This window comes from Chanodichthys erythropterus, chromosome 21 (genome assembly GCF_024489055.1).
Source record: "Chanodichthys erythropterus isolate Z2021 chromosome 21, ASM2448905v1, whole genome shotgun sequence".
In the NCBI taxonomy this organism is placed as follows: Eukaryota; Metazoa; Chordata; class Actinopteri; order Cypriniformes; family Xenocyprididae; genus Chanodichthys; species Chanodichthys erythropterus.
The window spans coordinates 21,387,871-21,405,399 of NC_090241.1; the positions used below are offsets into that span (position 1 = coordinate 21,387,871).

Below are 17,529 nucleotides of genomic sequence, written 5' to 3' on the forward strand. Positions count from 1 at the left end.
AACCATCTCAGACACCTGCTAACCAGGCCCACACGGAATCTGAATCCCAAAAAATCTTTTTTTTCACAGACCCATGCAAATATTACATGTTGGATAGCTTCATTTAACTCATTTTTCCATCTAGGGTTGGTGATAACTTATGATTTAATGAGTTTATAATCATTTTTTAGCAGCTCTTTATAATCTGAACTAAAGAACATAGTTATGGTAGTATTTTTATTGTTACTTCATCAGGAATTATGATGTGATATATTACACAAATTAACAGAATTATCATGGAAATTATTCTTTCATGTCTCGCTAGACACTGACTAAAGTCTATTCAGGCATTTTGTTCTCTTGTTTTATTAGCACAATCTGAGTATTGCTGTATGTTTGGTCTGCTTTGGTTCAGCCCTTATCTGCACCTGGTTGATACTTCACTTCCTGTGTGTAGAGCACTCAGACATGTTCCCGGCTTTGTACAAGTACAAGCACCACTCTTTATTTTCTTACTGTGTGTTTATGGCCTACCCTGTTACTCAAGTACATACTAATTCTGACATTCTATTTCTATTGTCATACAGTAACTATTTCAGTCTGTCGTTCTGTATTAGGCTACAGCAGCACATTTACGTTCTCACAAGGAGCTTGCTACAATCTAAATGTTCTTTTGTTCCAATCTTTGTCTCTTCTTCGGAGTCCAGACGTTCACTTACTGTTTAAGGACATCAGGTTTTCTCTGGTCTTCCTCCTGTTATGTCCACCTTTGCTAATACAGTTTTCAGAGAAAGGTCCCATTTTGTTTTGAACTGCTTCTTGCACCACTATCCAAAAGCTTGGCTCAAACTCATGTATTTTAATTTGATTTTGTGTCTGATTTGGAGATGCTCACTTTCTTCTCAGCTACTACTTCCTAAAAAAAGATCAAATAAATAATAAATATTAAATATCCTGTTCAAAAGTTTGAGGTTGGCAAGCTTTTTAAAGTTTTTGAAAGAAGTCTTATGCTCACCAAGGCTGTTTATTTAATCAGAAATACAGTAAAAACTAAAATTTTAAATGACCGTTTTCTGTTTAACATATTTTATTATGCAATTCATTCCTGTGAGTTTTCAGCATCATTACTCCAGTCTTCAGTGTCACATGATCCTTCAGAAATCATTCTTATGGTCCAGTTGTTCAAAAGTAATCCGATCGCATTTCGGCCATTGGATTGGATCAAATCTTGAAAATGGGTTGTTCAAAAGGAAAAAGGGATTCTGAAATCAGATTAGATCACGGAATCCAATCCTAGTTTTAATTTGGATCAAACCTTCAGTTTGTGTTGTTCAAAACTTGTCAGTAGGATTTGGATAACTTTGATCCCAACAGGGGGTAGGATTTCAAGGTGGATTCCAGGAGGAAAATGTAGTAAAACTTTAAAACTGGTCAAAAAATACAACATTTATATCATGTAATATACATACACATTTTTTTTATTTTGCTCTTGATTAGTTTAACTGTTAAATAAATTAGAAGTAGACATTAATCTACATATTTAGCCTTTCGGTAACCTACTGTAAAGTAAAAAAAGATGTTGGTGCCATAAAACAATCCCCAAACAGCTGTAAATGTCCAACAAAAATATTTTTAATTCAAAACACATATTCTTTCTATCAACATGTCCCTTTAGGGGCTCCGTAGAGCACTGGTAATCCAGATTTGGTAATCTGGAAAAGTGTGTATCTGTATCAGGGTGATCCAATCCAATTTTTCTTTGAAAAACCGGCACAAAAGTAAGATGGATTACCTGATCCTGGTTAGCAAAACATGGGATTTCCAAATCCAGATCATTCTGATCCAGATTAAACTTTTTGAACAACTGGCCCAATATGACGATTTGGTGCTTACGAAACATGATATAGAAATCTTTTAATAACATGATAATGTCTTTACTGTCACTTTTGATCAATTTAATACTGCTGAGTAAAAGCATCAATTCTTGCTGACCTCAAACTTTTGAATGGTAGTGTAAAATTGAGAAACTATATGGATTATTTGTAAAATAAATAAATAAAATAAAATAATAATAATAAATCATCTGTCATGACACAGGGCCACTTAGTAGTGAAGGGAAAAGGGATGGAAGCGAACTTTTGGCTTCTTTCTCAGAGGTTGCAAAATATCCTCAAATATGGTAGATGTTTATATTCTAATAACGATACTGTATTAGTGTCTGTGTTTCCCCGCATTTCTCTGTTATGATTGCATCACTATTTCCAGTGTTGAATGCAGGTTATTTATGTAAACATGTACCAGACAATGTTTACATTGCTGTTGCCACTTGATAACTTGCTGCCAAGAGAAAATGTTGTGTTTGCCTCATTGCACTTTACCTTTCTTTATGAGTAACTGTTTTAGAATATACAATATAGAAAATACACATCAACATGAGTATAAACAGGATTTATATTTCCATGTTATCTGGTATTTTGACAACAGATTAGTAACTGACACATTTGTTTGTTTCAGGATGGAAAGCGAATGTTTGGCACCTATTTCAGAGTCGGATTTTACGGTTCTAAATTTGGTGACTTGGATGAGCAGGAGTTTGTATACAAAGAGCCAGCCATCACCAAACTAGCAGAAATCTCACATCGACTTGAGGTATAAGACACTGTTTGCTTTGGAAATGTTTGCATGGGTGCATTTTCACATGTTTTAGTAGATGAGTGATTTAAAAGTTATTGTCTTAATTCTGTCTTAATTCCAGAGTTTTTATGGTGAAAGGTTTGGTGAGGATCAAGTTGAAGTCATTAAAGATTCCAATCCAGTCGACAAGTGTAAATTGGACCCAAATAAGGTGCGTTTTCATGCCGTGTTATGGTGCAAAATGTGTGCCCCATTTTGTGATCAATAATCATTTTGTGGAAATTAAATAATACTTTGTACCGAGAATAACATCCCTTTTCTCTGACACAGGCTTTTATTCAGATCACATATGTTGAACCATATTTTGACACTTATGAAATGAAGGACCGCATCACTTACTTCGATAAGAACTACAACCTACGGCGCTTCGTCTACTGCACGCCATTCACGCTCGATGGAAGAGCTCACGGTGACCTGCATGAACAGTTTAAACGAAAGACCATCCTCACTACCTCCCACGCTTTCCCCTACATCAAGACCCGCATCAACATCATCCACAAAGAGGAGGTAACTCAAACTCGCATGCTTTGTGAAAGCTTGTATAGGGATTCATGCTAGACTAAAATTATATGAAAACTATTTAGATCATTTGAATAGCTTATAGATTAAGAGCAAAGTACTTAATTTAGTACCATCATATCAAAGGCCTGGTATCATCTGATTCTGAACCCATCACACCACCATGGTAATACCCAGTTATTTTAATATTATTCTGTAGTATTTATTTTGAATGAATTTTAACTTTTATTTTTATATTATTAGTTTTTAATATTTCTATTTAGCTTTATTTTTTGTTTTAATAATTTCAGTACTTTAGTACAATTTATTTTTTCAGTTCAGTAAGTTTAAGTTTATCTAATATTTTTATTTTATTTCAGCTTTATTTCACTTAACGAAAACCGTTTTTAATTGTTTCTGTTAACAGTAACAACAATGGATGCCACAGTATTATTTGTAAGATTAAAAGTACACTATGTAACTTTTGGCCCTCTTGCTCTTAAAGTGCATATTGCAGGTTTAAAATTTTTTTCGAGATGAATATATAACATTGTACAAAAATACCATATAAAAAGGTACTGCAGGGTTTAAAAATGTTTTGCGAGACGTAAGGGCATTAATTTAGTAGATAAAGTGACGGTCTCTGTAAAAAACGCTTTTTTTTCAGCGTCGCGTCATTTTAAGTCACTACAGGGAGATGTTCGCAGAGCTCTGTGTTGATTCAGTGCAGAATATATTGGTATTTAGCAACAGCGGCCGTGAATCAGTGTGTTTTCGGTAGTTTTTGTATTCTATTTATCATTGTAATGGTAAATTATTGTGTTTGTGGAGGTTTCACAAACTTCAGCCAGTTAGGACATCGAGTACAGAGGTTTACTAACAAGAAAAACTACGCTGCTATCTTCTGTGCCGGGGTGTGTTTTGTGCAGGTGAAGAGACGGGACTTCACTTCTGCATCTGTGTCGAAAAATGCGTTCATTATAGACAGGAGGATTATCATCCTGGCGATATGATGGAGTTCAACATTGTAATACTTCTGTAAATGATAATATTAAATTAATAAACTTACACACGCTATGCTTCTTCACCGTTTTTACTTGAATCAATTTCAACACTGATAAATACAAATTATGTACACATGCATACAGTCTCACACTCACACAAAACAGTTTTGAATGATGTGCTGGTAATGTAAATACTCCGATTTCATGCATGCCATGTATGTAAACTTATTCATTCAAGTTCACACAACTACATAATCACGGCGTTATATACATCCTCACACTATCAGTGAATGGACAAGGAATAAACTCATAACACAGAATTAATGAATAAAGGATAACATGAAACACATACAGTAACACTGTTTGGCCGCCGGCGGGAGACGTGATCAAGGATCCGTCAGAGATGCAGCTCGATGAAGACTTACGGTGCACATTTAAAGTTTTGTGTTTGATTATTACATTTGCTAACTACCAAATCAGTCGTGATGAGAAACGGCTATATCATGTAACGTAAATGTGGACGGATATTAAAGGTACAATTTGTAAAATTTTTGCAGTAAAATATCCAAAAACCACTAGGCTAGTGTTATATATTTTGTCCAGCTGATTACTAACAATATCTCTAATGTTTTCAAATACCTGTAAATCATGAGAAAATTCCCATTCTAAACAGTGACACGGGGCAGTGCAGTCGCCTGTCAATGACGCAGTTACCTTTGTTACCGCCTTTACTGACGTAGAAACCACATGACAACAGTGCCGTGGACAAATGCGGAAGTAGAGTCTAGCGTCCAGCAAACCACTAGCTTGCTTCAAGCAGTTCCTTATTTACTTCTTGCACGTTTTATGGTGGATTGTGTTAATTATTTATGGAACATAGTTACTGTTTACCATCTGCCGCTGGTTCTGTCGACAAGTAAAGCTCCCGTAAACTCATGACCGGAAAAGCGGAAGCGGCGCCGGCGACTGTGTCATAATAAAAGTCCCGCTGCTCGTGAGGCGTGTGTTGATCAATCGCTCCAGCTCCTCGTTCAGCTCCCGCAACACTCGGTCCCGCTCTGCTTCATACTACAGTAACATTAATAATCGCATCCACGAACATGAGTTCTTCCAGACTCCAATCCCTATTCTTTTGCACCGTCCGTTGAGATGGAGACCACATGTCCCAAGTTTCCACTCTAAAACTTTACGTCATCAAACTACGCCTTTGTTTTGAATAGGCTTCTAGCGACCTCTAGCGGAAACAAATATCACAAATTGTACCTTTAACGCGTGTGACAAACGCTTGATCAAAGTTTATTCGTTTCTGTTATTAGTAATCAGTTAGATGACCAATAGCTTTGCTATTGCCTGATTCATGATAATAATCTGTACAATATTGTGATCTGAGCACATGTCGTTACCTAACGTTATATCTATAAGCTAACACCGGTCTCTGTCCTGTTCTCCACTGCTTCTCCTCACACAACAGCTCAATTTGTCTCTTTTGACCGTTAATCTGTCTAATTCTGGCCTGTCCCTGCTCTCTTGACCACATAGCAGGCTAATTGTATGGCTGTGATTAGTTATACGAGTATAAATAAGCATTTACAAATTTCCTCAGCGTCCGAACTGTCATTGCGATCCATTGTTTTCCTATAGTTTATATTGATCGCGCTCCCTTCAATGACGTCACGTCCGATTTGGCATTTTTCAGATGCGGAAGTAAAATTCTCTCACAAAAAACGACTCCAGAAGCCTATGTAGCGTATTTATGCGTGTTTTTTCAAGAAATTTCATACATTATTTTTCTATACATTGATTGAATCACTAAAGCTGTAACCTGCAATATGCCCTTTAAAAAACAAAACTGCATGCATTTTGCGGAAGAACATTGTTTTGGTTGTGCTTTGGCTCTGTGGGACTGTGTGGTTGACTATACCCATTAATAGTCATGGTACTTCCTTGAAAATAAATTCCAGCACAGCTATAATGAAATGGCCCTTTACAATAGTTAATGCTTTACAATGAACTCTGTTAGACAGCTACATATGGCAATTTATGTTCAGTAAAAATTGAATAAAAATCCATCTCCAAGTCGCTTCTACAAAATGTCAGATCCCTCTGTTCTCGCCATCTCTGAAAACCCAAGCCCAATGTTGATTCTTGTTTTATTACGACTTACAAGTTCCGTCACGTTCTCTTTACAAGCACTCTCATCTGTTCAGCATTTCTTTCATTTCATTTCTTTCTTTTTTTTTTTTTTTTTTTTGTAAATGGCCGATTTCCTAGAGGTTCGAGATTTAGTGTGCTCCATGTCAACCATTTTCACTCATTGTGACAGCTAACCTATGCCATTCCCACGCCATACATGAAAAACCATCCCGTCAGGTCTAAAATATAAATTCTCATAACAGGCTTACCATAGTGAATCAGGGTAAGACAAAAATATGTTTTGGAAGATTGATGATGTATTGACTCGTTTAAATTTTGTTAATTTTGAAGAAAAAAAAAAAATGTAAATTTCAATACATATTTGCTTATAATATTTGCTTTTCAGATCATCTCCACGCCCATTGAAGTAGCCATTGAGGACATGCAGAAAAAGACACAGGAACTGGCCTTTGCCACACATCAGGACCCATCTGATGCCAAAATGCTGCAGATGGTTCTGCAGGGGTCTGTTGGCACCACTGTTAACCAGGTGACTCCTTGAACCTATTCAGTTAATAATACATAACCAATATCATTGTCATTATCTTCTGGATTAATATATCGCATTGCCATGTAGTAGTGCTATTTATTTGATGAATGTAGTTACTTAAAATGAGATCTGAAGTCTTTCATTCTTGAAGTATTTATTTCTTATTATTTGTTTGGAACCTGATGGACATTAACTAAAACATTATTCACAACAAATTAATTAACAATAATATTAGTGTTTTAGTTGTTTTTGTCTCATATGTCTATTAGTGCACAGCCAAGTATCAGTGCAAATTCGAATGTTTCTAACCAATGCATGTATTGTATTTCTCTTCAGGGCCCTCTCGAGGTGGCCCAGGTGTTTCTGTCTGAGATCCCAAGCGATCCTAAACTCTACAGGCACCATAATAAACTACGACTGTGCTTCAAAGACTTCACCAAGAGGTTTGATTCCAGATGCTCAAACACTACATTTGCATGGACTGCAGTAGTCCAACTACTGACCCAAGTATTCCAATATATTAAAGACATGTATACGTGTAATTGAACCTTTTGTATCACATCAATCAAGAAATACAGCATAGTACAGTGCACAGCATAAATGAGTACACCCCCTCTGAACAAATACAAAAGATGTATTTTCTTTATGAACACTAATACAATTCATGGAAAGATGGCAAAACTTTAACTGTATTAAACATATACATAATAAAAACTGAGAAATATTTCATTAATAGCCATAAAATTAAATTAAGGATTGCAGAAATGATTTAATTCAACAAATGTATAATATTCTAGTATGCCCTCCATAATTTTGAATATACTGCTCTGACCCTTCTTGGCACAGAGTGTACAAGTTCATGACAAATTGTCACATCTGTCCTGTTTAACTCTGGATGATGAGCTCCTTAAATGCCCTGATCTTTAATGGGGAGTGTTGCTCAACTCGTCTCTATAGAATCCCCCACAGGTGCTCAAGAGTGTTAAGATTGAGTGCAATACATGTCCACAGAAGGTTTTTCACCTTGGGAGAATGCATATACACATTGTCATGTTGGAAAAATGCCCAACAATGCAGGGAATGAGGAAAGGGTAACATCTTGTGTTTCAAGTTTGTGTATTAAATTACACAGTGGTGTGGGAATTCATGACGGCATTGATAAAGCACAACTCCCTCACACCTCAAGCACTCGTACATACATACAAGAGTATTGATTCCCAGAATCTATATTTTGTAAATATGGGCTTTGGAAATGGCTAACTGACTTTATTGTGCTTTGGCTACAGTAGGTAGTTCCAGTGAGAACAACAACCATGCATGTCATTTCTGCAGGCTGCACCCTTACAGCTTTTGCTGGCTCTGAGACACTCGCTTGGTATTTCTCCTGCTTTTTGTCTAGCAAAAAATCCCTCATCACCAAATGAAAGCTTAAAATGAAGGCCTGATTATTTCAGGGGCCTTGTCACAAGTCCATTGTTTTTGAATTTCTGTGTTACTTTTGCTATATTTTCACACTTAAAGCAATGATTTTTTAATCCTCTTGTACCACTGTCCTCTTTTGTGCTCAGAAATAAGTCTCCTGACAGTTCTCTCAAAAGTGGTTCCATTGTTGTCAGCATTAAGTGTGAGAATGATTCAGTGGGATATATAACACTTTTAATTGTCAAGAAATTACTTCTCTTTAAATGTTTTGGTTCAACATACTTACCTGTTGATCAAACATTGCCTTAAACTTGCACCAGAAAAATTTTATTTCATTTTATTCAGTAACTTTTAGGTGGTTGTAGTCATTTTTGCTACACAACATTTTATCACCTTGATAAGAAAATCTTATTTTCCTGAATAATTTTGACATGCTTCTTTGGTAATTGATTAAGCAGACTTGCTGGAACATTATATCTCTAAAGAACCCTAACATGTCTTCTAAGTAATTGAGTAATTGCTGACTTTCAGAAGTTTCAGAGGGGTGTACTCATTTATGCTGTGCACTGTATGTAAATGGGATGATTACATGGTATACTATAGATGATGCCATGAAATTGAACAATTATCCTAAAAATAGCTGGATAATTGCAGTCCATGTAAGGTTATATGGATGATGAAATAAGACAAATATGTTATTTTAATTGTTAAATGGTAATAATTGAATAATAGAAATTGTCTACATTCAATAACCTCCACAGGTGTGAAGATGCCCTTCGCAAAAATAAGAGTCTGATTGGTCCAGACCAGAAAGAGTATCAGAGGGAGCTAGAGAGAAACTACCACAGACTGAAAGAAGCTCTGCAGCCTCTCATTAACAGGAAGATCCCACAACTCTACAAACCTGTGTTACAGGTCAACTCACACAGGTCAGACAATGAAAATGATGTCAAATGTATATTTCACCTTGATAAACTAGCTTACTGCAGAAACTTGGTTTACCGAACGATGTTGTCTGAATGAATGAATAACGGTGGGAGCTGCCCATTGCAGCTAGCACCTTTTAAAGGAATAGTTCACAAAAATGAAAATTCTGTCATCATTTACTCATCCTCAAGTTGTTCCAAACCTGTAAACATTTGTTTGTTCTGCTGAACACAAAGGAAGCTATTTGAGGAATATGGCAAACTGAACAGTTCTGGGGCACCATTGACTTGTATAGTATTTGTTTTCTACTATAGAAGTCAGTGGTGCCCCAAAGCAACCTGGTTACAAACTTTCTTCAAAATATCTGTGTTCAACAGAAAAAAGAAATGTATACAGGTTTGGAACAACTTGAGGTTGAGTAAATGATGACCAAATTTTCATTTTTGGTTGAACTATCCCTTTAAGACTTAATATTTTATCAATGGGCCATTAATTATTTAGTATTACACCAAGTCCACTTCACTGTATAGCTCACAACATTAGTTCAGAGTTTGTCGTATGAAAGCAAAATTGTCAATTAAATATCCATCAAATATTGCGGGATGAATGTGAATTGTGAATCAAAATCAAATTACAATCAGGAAATACCCTCATACCCAGTTCTGTTTAGTGAAATGTAAACGCGTATCTATCTTCAGGCCACATACTCATGTTACTCATAATGGAGTAACATTATGAGAAAAAAGAAAGCTGGGTGGTGGGTGTTTAGGATGCATTTAACCTCTTTTTTCCCCCGTTTTAACAAGCAGCAAAAGGACGGCTTGACAAGGTAGCCAAGTTGTTTTGAAAGGATGCTTTTTTTTTTAAATTTTGTGACCATTAATTTGACTTTAATTTTTTCTTTCTTCTGTCATAACATTATGCATTTCTTTTTCTTTCAGAGATTCTTTTAGCAGAATGAGCCTTCGCAAGCTAGACGTGTGAAGACCTGAAGAAATGAAAAACAAAACAAATGCAATTTTATTTATTTGTATATATCAAACTTCCTCACCACATCAGTGTTTCTGCCATAAAGAAGAAAAAAAAAAAAAAAGATAAGTGTTAAGACGTTTGGTACATCATTCCAATTTTGTATTAGTTTACAAACTGGCCTGTTACATAAGAACTGATGGTGAATTTACATACAATGTGTCAAACCTATATTCAATTCCTGTGTGCACTTTTTATTTAATTTTTTTTTTTTTACTTCATGTGTATTTTTAATAGTCATGGTACAATTTAAGAGTTTATTTAATCCTCATGGAAAAAGCAAAAAAGTGTTTTTGTTTTTTTTTCAGCATTATGTAGTTTTATGTACCTTTTGTTTACTTTAAATATTTTACTAAATAAACAACTCTAATAGTCATTCCAGTGTGGTGTTAAAGAAACTGTGCACCAAAAGACATTTTTATATGCTGGTGTTTTAATATGGTAAATGAGAATCTACATAACCAATAGAAAATATTTCATTTCTGCTCCCTCCTCAAATATACAACAGAATGCCATGTAGTAATAGAGATTCTCCATGAATTGTTTTTACTACTCATAGAGCTCTAACTGTAATGACAGGGCCAGCTCACAACATAGAAAAAGGAGAAAAGCTTCTTAGACTGGACTGAGGTATGGCTGAAAAACTAGAAAAATAGGTCACTTTATATCTGTGGTCATTTATAGGCAATTAATACACTCTGTACTTTCAATATCAACTACAGAACTAAATTTGATTCTGTGTGCAAATAATCAAATACTAGATCATAACTGCAGCAGGGAACAAAACATTGCCTGTGCCTTCTAGTATCAAAAATTAAGAGACTAATGTGAAATCTACTTTGGATTTGTAAGCTATTAATAATACCCTCCAAAAAAGGGATGTCAAAATGCAAATTCATACTTGAGTCAAAACCCAAAAAAGCAAGGATAATTGAACTTTTAAAAAAAATATAAAATATCAGTGCACAAGAAAATCATTTTGTGCCATCCATTACAGCTTCTAGGGAATGTTTAAAAGTACAGGAAAACTGTCACATGCACTACTATAAGTGCCAAGGTGCGTTTGCATGAGGATCACAAAAGAGCACATGACAGACTCACTGAACAAGAGAAAAGAGCAAAGTACAAAAACAGTAATAGAGAGGAAAAAGTGGCAACAAATGTCATGGCCTTGAAAGTTTTACATCAGCTTTCCACTGACACTTGTTACACAAACACATGTATAAACTATTAACACATCCTGACTTGCTTTTCCATTTACCTGCAGATGTACTTTCATAGTCCATGTCTTAACAGTAAAACTTCATAAACTGTGAGGAATTCCCATATCCAATCACCTATTTTTACTGAGAGACTCTCTTGTAGAAGAGCAGGTAGGGCGTAGAGGTGGAGCATGTCTCAGGAGAACAGGCTCGGAGGAAGTCCTCTTCTTCAAAGAGTCTTACTTCGGAGTCATCAAACAGCATCCACTTTCCCTCAAAGTCCAAAAGGTTTCGCAGAGCGAGGTCAAAACTCACCGGGGTCTCGTCGCCCATAGCATCAGCTCCCTCTTCCTCGTTCTCTTTCTTCACAGCGTTCTGAAGCAGAGTATTGCTGGCACGACTGGCCAGGCTGGGAGCTTTCTCTGGATTGGTTTGCTTGCTGTTGCTGAGCTCATAACTGGTGATGCTCCTCTGTCCCCCTAAAAGCCCAACACCCTCGGAGCACCTCTTTCCTCCTGCTTTGCTGGACATGCTTGTTGCGCCGGCTCTGGCCACATTGCGCCCCCTACTGGGCAAGCTGAAAGACACCTCACCATCGTCGTAATCTGTTTGAGGGGCCTCCTCTTTCTTCTGTTTCGTGTCTTCCTCTCGGTCTCGATCTTGCTCTTCATCCTGAGACTGAGGCCTGAGATTGGTTTGATGTAGATCCATCATGCGGATGTAAGTGGTGTAGTGACCGCTGCTGATGGTCACTCCGCTGTGCATGACCACGGCGAAGAGCTCGTAGTGATGGCTCTGGTCTGGGGAATCAGGCTGAGTGCACCACTCGTGCAGTGAAAGTTTGAGAGGGGTCTGCAGAGGTGTGTTCACCTTGGAAAGGCCAGCATAAGGGTCCATCCTGTTAAAAAGTGAAGAATTAATTTTATCGTACCAACTGCTCAATGTACATTGATGATAACTTTAACAAGACTGAATAAAATGTTTTTGTTGTGTCTACTTTGACTTTTTTTGCTGTGTGTTATTTTATTTACTTCTTGTAAGCAAGCCTTAAGAGCAAGGTGACACTTTTTGTATGCATTGAGTCGTAAAGTTTACAGTATTTTTTTCTGCTGAAACAACAAAAAAAAAAGAAGTCAAAATTGGAATTTTTTATTTTATTTTTTGCTTGTTTTTGATGTAACACACGAGAAAAGAAATGCAATGAGAGACTTCACTGTGCCCTTCAGGGCTTTGGTGGTTGAAAGAAAGGAACTAAGCTCTAAAATCAACACAGGATACATACTCTGAGCCATTGGCAGCAAAGCATTTCAGGTGGATTGTTATGACTTCTGGTGTTTTGTCAAACAGAAGACTTCTCTCAGCTTCAGTGTAGTGATGACAGGTCTCACAGAAATATTTATCTTCACCCACTATCCGCTCAACAGATGCAAATTGAGATATGGCCCACTTTAGTGTTTTCAGCTCAGGCTTGGGATCTGGAGAAACTGAAAAGGAAGGATACAGTTATAAAAATATGAAATGTTTTAACCAGCATCAGAGAGTGTTGACTGAATGACACAAACACAGATGGATTTAAGTATTTTCAATGCACTCACTTTCAGAACTGGAGTCAGAGGAGCTGGTCTCGTCCTCTTGCACAGGTACGCTGATATCTTGAAAGTCCTCTCTCCTCTCTGTGAAACACTCACATTCCAGGCAACGTGTCCGCAGCACCAGCTGACCCTGGAACATCCACTTCAGCACATCCAGGCCTGATCGCTCTAATTATACAAGGCAATGTTTGTAGTTACTGATCACCAATTATTTTTTACAAAAAGTGACATTTCATTGCAGCTCTTCAAAACATTTTTATAAATTTGTTTATACATTTTTAACCATAATTTTCCTCCCAACTGAAATGTCCAGCTCAAATGTACAGATGACTAATTTGTCAGTGAATAGTCCAGATTTCTGTTTTCAAATAACATGTAAAATAAATATTTAAATGTTGCCATTTTTGTACATCATCTTTGCCATCCATCAATTGTATAATTTAAAAAAAATCTGGATATGAGATAGCATTTTATCACAAAAGATAGTTACCTTCATTCTTTCCCAGACTCTGTTTAACTTCTTGAGTTCTGCTCTCATTCTCAGATGCTTCCTTTTCCTCCTTCTCTTGGGCACTACAATCTGATTTCTCCTTGGTTTCCCCTCTCCCTCCTACATGTGAAGTAATTCGTCCCATGCTGCGGAACTTCGAGAATATACTAGGCTGCTTCCCAGATGGTTTCAACCAGCCCAGCTTCCCTCTCCTTGTCCTCTTTCCCACCTCTTTGGGAGGACTATCATTCTTCTCTTCCTCTGTGGTGCTCCCTATGTCCTTCTCTTGCTCCTTTTCCTCTCGCTCTTCTGCTCCATTCCGGTGGTTAGTATCCGAACTCTCTGTGGATATGTCACTGGAGGACTTGCGTTTAGAGCGGGTCATAGGCATGTTTTCCTCATTTTTCTTTGACTTGCTTTGAGATTTTGGCTTCTTCTTGGCATTGCCTGCTTCTGTGTCACTCTTTCTCTTTCCACTCAGCTGACCGTCAGAGCTCCCATCATCCTCGTGGGTAGTCTCCCCCGTTCCATTGCTCATTGCGCTGTCCTTCTGGTTGTCCATTTGTTCTTTTTTGATAGTGTCGCATGCCTCCTGGATACTTGCAAGGATGCACTGCAGTACCTCCTGTGCATCATGTTGTAAGTAACCCTCATACATTGGATTGAGCTGCCTGGAGAAATTGAACAGGTTTGTTTGGAAACTTATTAAAGGCAAGGGGACAGTGGCAAGAAAAACTCAGTAAGAGGTTTAAATGTCTTTTTAATGTTGTTAAATGACACTGGCCCACAGGATTACCTGAGCGTGTTAAGCAGCTTGCGGGGTGGTGTGGCAAGCTCTCCGTCGCTGTATTTTTCAGGGTTAAGCAGGAAGCTGGATTGCAGCTGTTCCACAGAAGAGATGAGGCTGTGGAAACTGCCCAGCAGCTCCATGGGAACAGGTAGGGTGTTCTCTCCAGAGTCCTCCTGATAACATAAAACATGCAAGGTTTAATGCAATCAATCATAGTCAAGGCATCAATATTAATATGATACAAAAATTCTGTACATTTACCCAAATGATCCAATTACCAGATGACAAATTTAGATACATTTTTTTTTCTAAATTAAATCTATTTGTACTAATATTTGTTTATATGCACAAGCAATGCAAAGTAAAATCTCTCTTGAAAGATGAAATTTGAGACCTACCTCATTTTTGGCACCATCTTCTTGCTGTCTGTCTTTCAGCTTTGCCAAATGACATAAAGATTTGATGGCCTCTTTAAAACCGGGACAGTAATATAAGACCTGGAATTTGTAAGAGGGGTGAACTGATTAATGAGATCCAAACTACTATAACACTGATATGCAGATATTGAAGGCAAAACACCACAGGCAAAACCAGCAATTTTGAGATTTCGGGCTATTATGCTTTCATGAAATATCTTCTTTCAGACTGGTGAAAACATCCAAAATACACATTTAAGCATTTATTTTATTACACTTTATCTACATGCATCATTCATCATTCTGCAGATTTCAATTTCAATACAATTATATTTATTTTAAATGCTGTTTTTTCAAAATGATTCCCCCCACCCCCATCTCCACTACAGTAGTAATGTTAATATATAATTCACCTGATTTATATAACATTTATAATATTTTATCCCTTATATATTTATGGGTGTTGAAAGTATTTCTGATTTATTAAGTGATAAAAAGAGCCAAAATCCCCTTTGTAAAAACCTTTTCCTCTAATGTAAACAAAATGAAACAATTTTGAACCTGGCTTTATCTAAAGTTCAGATTTCTGTTCTGGAAATATATGGAAATGTATGCATATTTAATTAGATAATGGTTAATTTGCATATTTAAACATTTCAGAAAACACAATACGAAACAACTGTCTTATTGTACTGTGATTAATCAACATGTAAAAGTATGGTGACCTATTAGTTTTTTTTTTACCCTATTCATCTGTGGTATCTTGCCTTAAGAACAGAGTGTTATGAATAAAACAGATTAGTAAGCAAGCTGAACAGCATACCTGAAGGATGCTGTTCAGATAGCAGGTGTTTCCCAAATTATTAAGCCCTACAAACGGCACCAGGTTTTCCTGCTTCTCACAAGTAAGAGGAGATGAAGGGCACGGCATTGGCACAACCTGATCATGACTTAAGGGGGGAAGTGGGAACAGTTAGGAAAAATTATATGGTATTTCTTTAACATAATTCATATTTGATAGCACTGTAACAACATGCCATACTTAGTAGTCTCTTCTGGTTCAGCGGTACTGTTGTCTTCTGCTGGGGCCTCTGAAAAGTCCAAAGCTCGTTTGGTGTCCTTCTTCTGGAAGAACTTCAGAGAGAGTTTGCTTTTCTTCACAGGACTGCCCGCTGCAGTCACCACTCCACCTTCACTATGCAGCCCGGGCATTTTAACCAGTCACTAAAGAAGATAAAAGGGAAAGTAAAGCGAATGTCAAAAACGAAACGCACTCACTCAAAATGTTCAAGATAAGCCACGAACCGCGTGAGAACCTTGGGATCAGATGTGCACTAGAAAGTACTAGAAGCATGTTCTGTTACGAATATTACTTATCAACCTTTTACTTACTTATATAGAATCGTTTAATGGTTAATATTCGCGCCATATTGTCACATAGACTCGTAGTTTGATCATTATTAATTCATATATATGAAGACGCATATAACATTATAGCAGTGTGGCTAACTGAGTAGCCGCCCAGCCCACACAACATGCACGTTTCATTTTTTCAAGAGTACTTCAGAATTACGTAACAAAAAATAAAACTACATTTAATCGTCTTACCTAATGAGTCCTATTATTCATACGTTACATTTTCGCAAAAAACAACCCAAAATACGCAGTTTCGTTTTAAGTATAAACAACTTGACAAGCGCGCCTTATGTAGAACTTGGCGCTTTTTCCACGACTGAGACTCCCCTGCTTCTGCCTGAACAAAAGAAGATGGTCGAATAAATTGTGTGTGATTTAAAAAATTGAGCGCCGCGCAAATATTACGATTTAAGTATTTTGCTTTGTAAAATATTGATATTTTTCAATACCATGTATAAAAATCTAAATCATTTTGCTGGCGTCATGTTGGACTACCACATCGTTTTGCTATTTTAAGCCGATCTGAGATCAGTAATTTGCGTGTTTGTTAAATGTGTTGCGTCTGGAGTTTGTGAACAGGAGGCTGAATCAGGATCAGCTTAAAAAAGGAAGCTTCACAGGTAACCGTCTGCAATGGTAAATACATTTTCTTTTTGTAAAATATTTTAAATTGCAGTTTTTTTTAAGGATCATCCTTAACTGCATGTCTTTGTATGTTCATTTTAATGTATTTAGGGCGCAGCCAACATATAGGATACTCTTATTCATATGCCAAATTAAAAAAAACGTGAGTTGCAAGAAATTGTAAGATACATCTTAGCCAAAACATTAAATGAAATACAGTTTAAAAAAAAAAAAAACAACAAATAAAAATAAATAAAATATATTAGATTTCAGTTTGCTTAAAGAAAAATGCTAAAATAACATTTTTTTTCTTACTAAATGTAGGCCTGCAAAAGTATTTTTTACCTTTCACCAGCAGATGGACATCAAGAGCAATGCATGAGGAAAGCAAACTGGGACATTCAAGTAGCCATCTAAATCTACAGATAATTATCTGGTTTCCATAATCATACTGTAGCCTGTTTCTCTGAGATACGTATTTTGACAAATAGCACGAAGATAAACTTTCCCCCCAACATTAAAATTGTATTTAAAATGTATATAATTATGCATTTAATGAACTGTTTATATTACGTGGGAATGTGTAAGAAGTAATAGATGCTGTAATGGTCACTTATTTTGATTTTTCAGTAGCCTGTTTAATAATGTTTTTGTAGTATGTAGTCACGTGTTGTGACAAATTAAATGTTAAAGTTATATTAAGAGGTCAAAACACTGCATGCAAGAAAATGCTGTGTCGAATAGTGTTATGGAGTAGGCTATA

The 17,529-nt window shown here is 36.6% G+C and overlaps 2 protein-coding genes across 13 annotated transcripts in view; one reads left to right on the forward strand and one right to left on the reverse strand.

Moving 5' to 3' along the window:
• Nucleotides 1-10,285, forward strand: part of dock7 (dedicator of cytokinesis 7) — a 54,108-nt gene extending 43,823 nt beyond the window's left edge. For 7 of the 11 annotated variants that reach the window (XM_067373940.1, XM_067373942.1, XM_067373943.1 and 4 more), the window contains 7 exons: nucleotides 2,503-2,628; nucleotides 2,735-2,824; nucleotides 2,944-3,180; nucleotides 6,715-6,858; nucleotides 7,195-7,301; nucleotides 9,042-9,209; nucleotides 10,149-10,285. In XM_067373940.1, coding sequence (XP_067230041.1) covers nucleotides 2,503-2,628; nucleotides 2,735-2,824; nucleotides 2,944-3,180; nucleotides 6,715-6,858; nucleotides 7,195-7,301; nucleotides 9,042-9,209; nucleotides 10,149-10,191 — 915 coding nt within the window. In that variant the 3' untranslated portion in view covers nucleotides 10,192-10,285. Of the gene's footprint in view, nucleotides 1-2,493; nucleotides 2,629-2,734; nucleotides 2,825-2,943; nucleotides 3,181-6,714; nucleotides 6,859-7,194; nucleotides 7,302-9,041; nucleotides 9,210-10,148 lie in introns of all 11 variants that reach the window. The other 4 variants (XM_067373941.1, XM_067373944.1, XM_067373948.1 and 1 more) reach the window with 1 other exon arrangement.
• A 1,282-nt stretch (nucleotides 10,286-11,567) lies between these two features.
• usp1 (ubiquitin specific peptidase 1) lies at nucleotides 11,568-16,470 on the reverse strand. Of its 2 annotated transcripts, none has more exons than XM_067373951.1 (9): nucleotides 16,335-16,470; nucleotides 15,769-15,950; nucleotides 15,550-15,676; nucleotides 14,709-14,807; nucleotides 14,317-14,483; nucleotides 13,521-14,191; nucleotides 13,034-13,198; nucleotides 12,721-12,922; nucleotides 11,568-12,336 (listed from the first exon to the last, which is right to left on the reverse strand). In XM_067373951.1, the coding sequence occupies exons 2-9, from the start codon at nucleotides 15,936-15,938 to the stop codon at nucleotides 11,580-11,582; spliced, it is 2,358 nt and encodes a 785-aa protein (XP_067230052.1). In that variant the 5' UTR covers nucleotides 15,939-15,950; nucleotides 16,335-16,470; the 3' UTR covers nucleotides 11,568-11,579. The 2 variants fall into 2 exon arrangements, with proteins under 2 accessions (XP_067230052.1, XP_067230053.1); XM_067373952.1 differs by lacking the exon at nucleotides 16,335-16,470 and adding an exon at nucleotides 16,032-16,302.
• Between the last annotated feature and the right edge of the window lie 1,059 nt (nucleotides 16,471-17,529).

What these genes read in the sequence shown, in the direction of transcription:
- usp1 (XM_067373951.1), bottom strand. Translation starts at nt 15,938, where the DNA reads ATGCCCGGGCTGCATAGTGAAGGTGGAGTGGTGACTGCAGCGGGCAGT. An exon ending in GAACCAGAAGAGACTACTAA is followed by an intron (nt 15,677 to 15,768) that starts GTATGGCATGTT and finishes TCCCCCCTTAAG; the next exon opens with TCATGATCAGGTTGTGCCAA. An exon ending in GAGTCTGGGAAAGAATGAAG is followed by an intron (nt 13,199 to 13,520) that starts GTAACTATCTTT and finishes TTGTATAATTAG; the next exon opens with AGCGATCAGGCCTGGATGTG.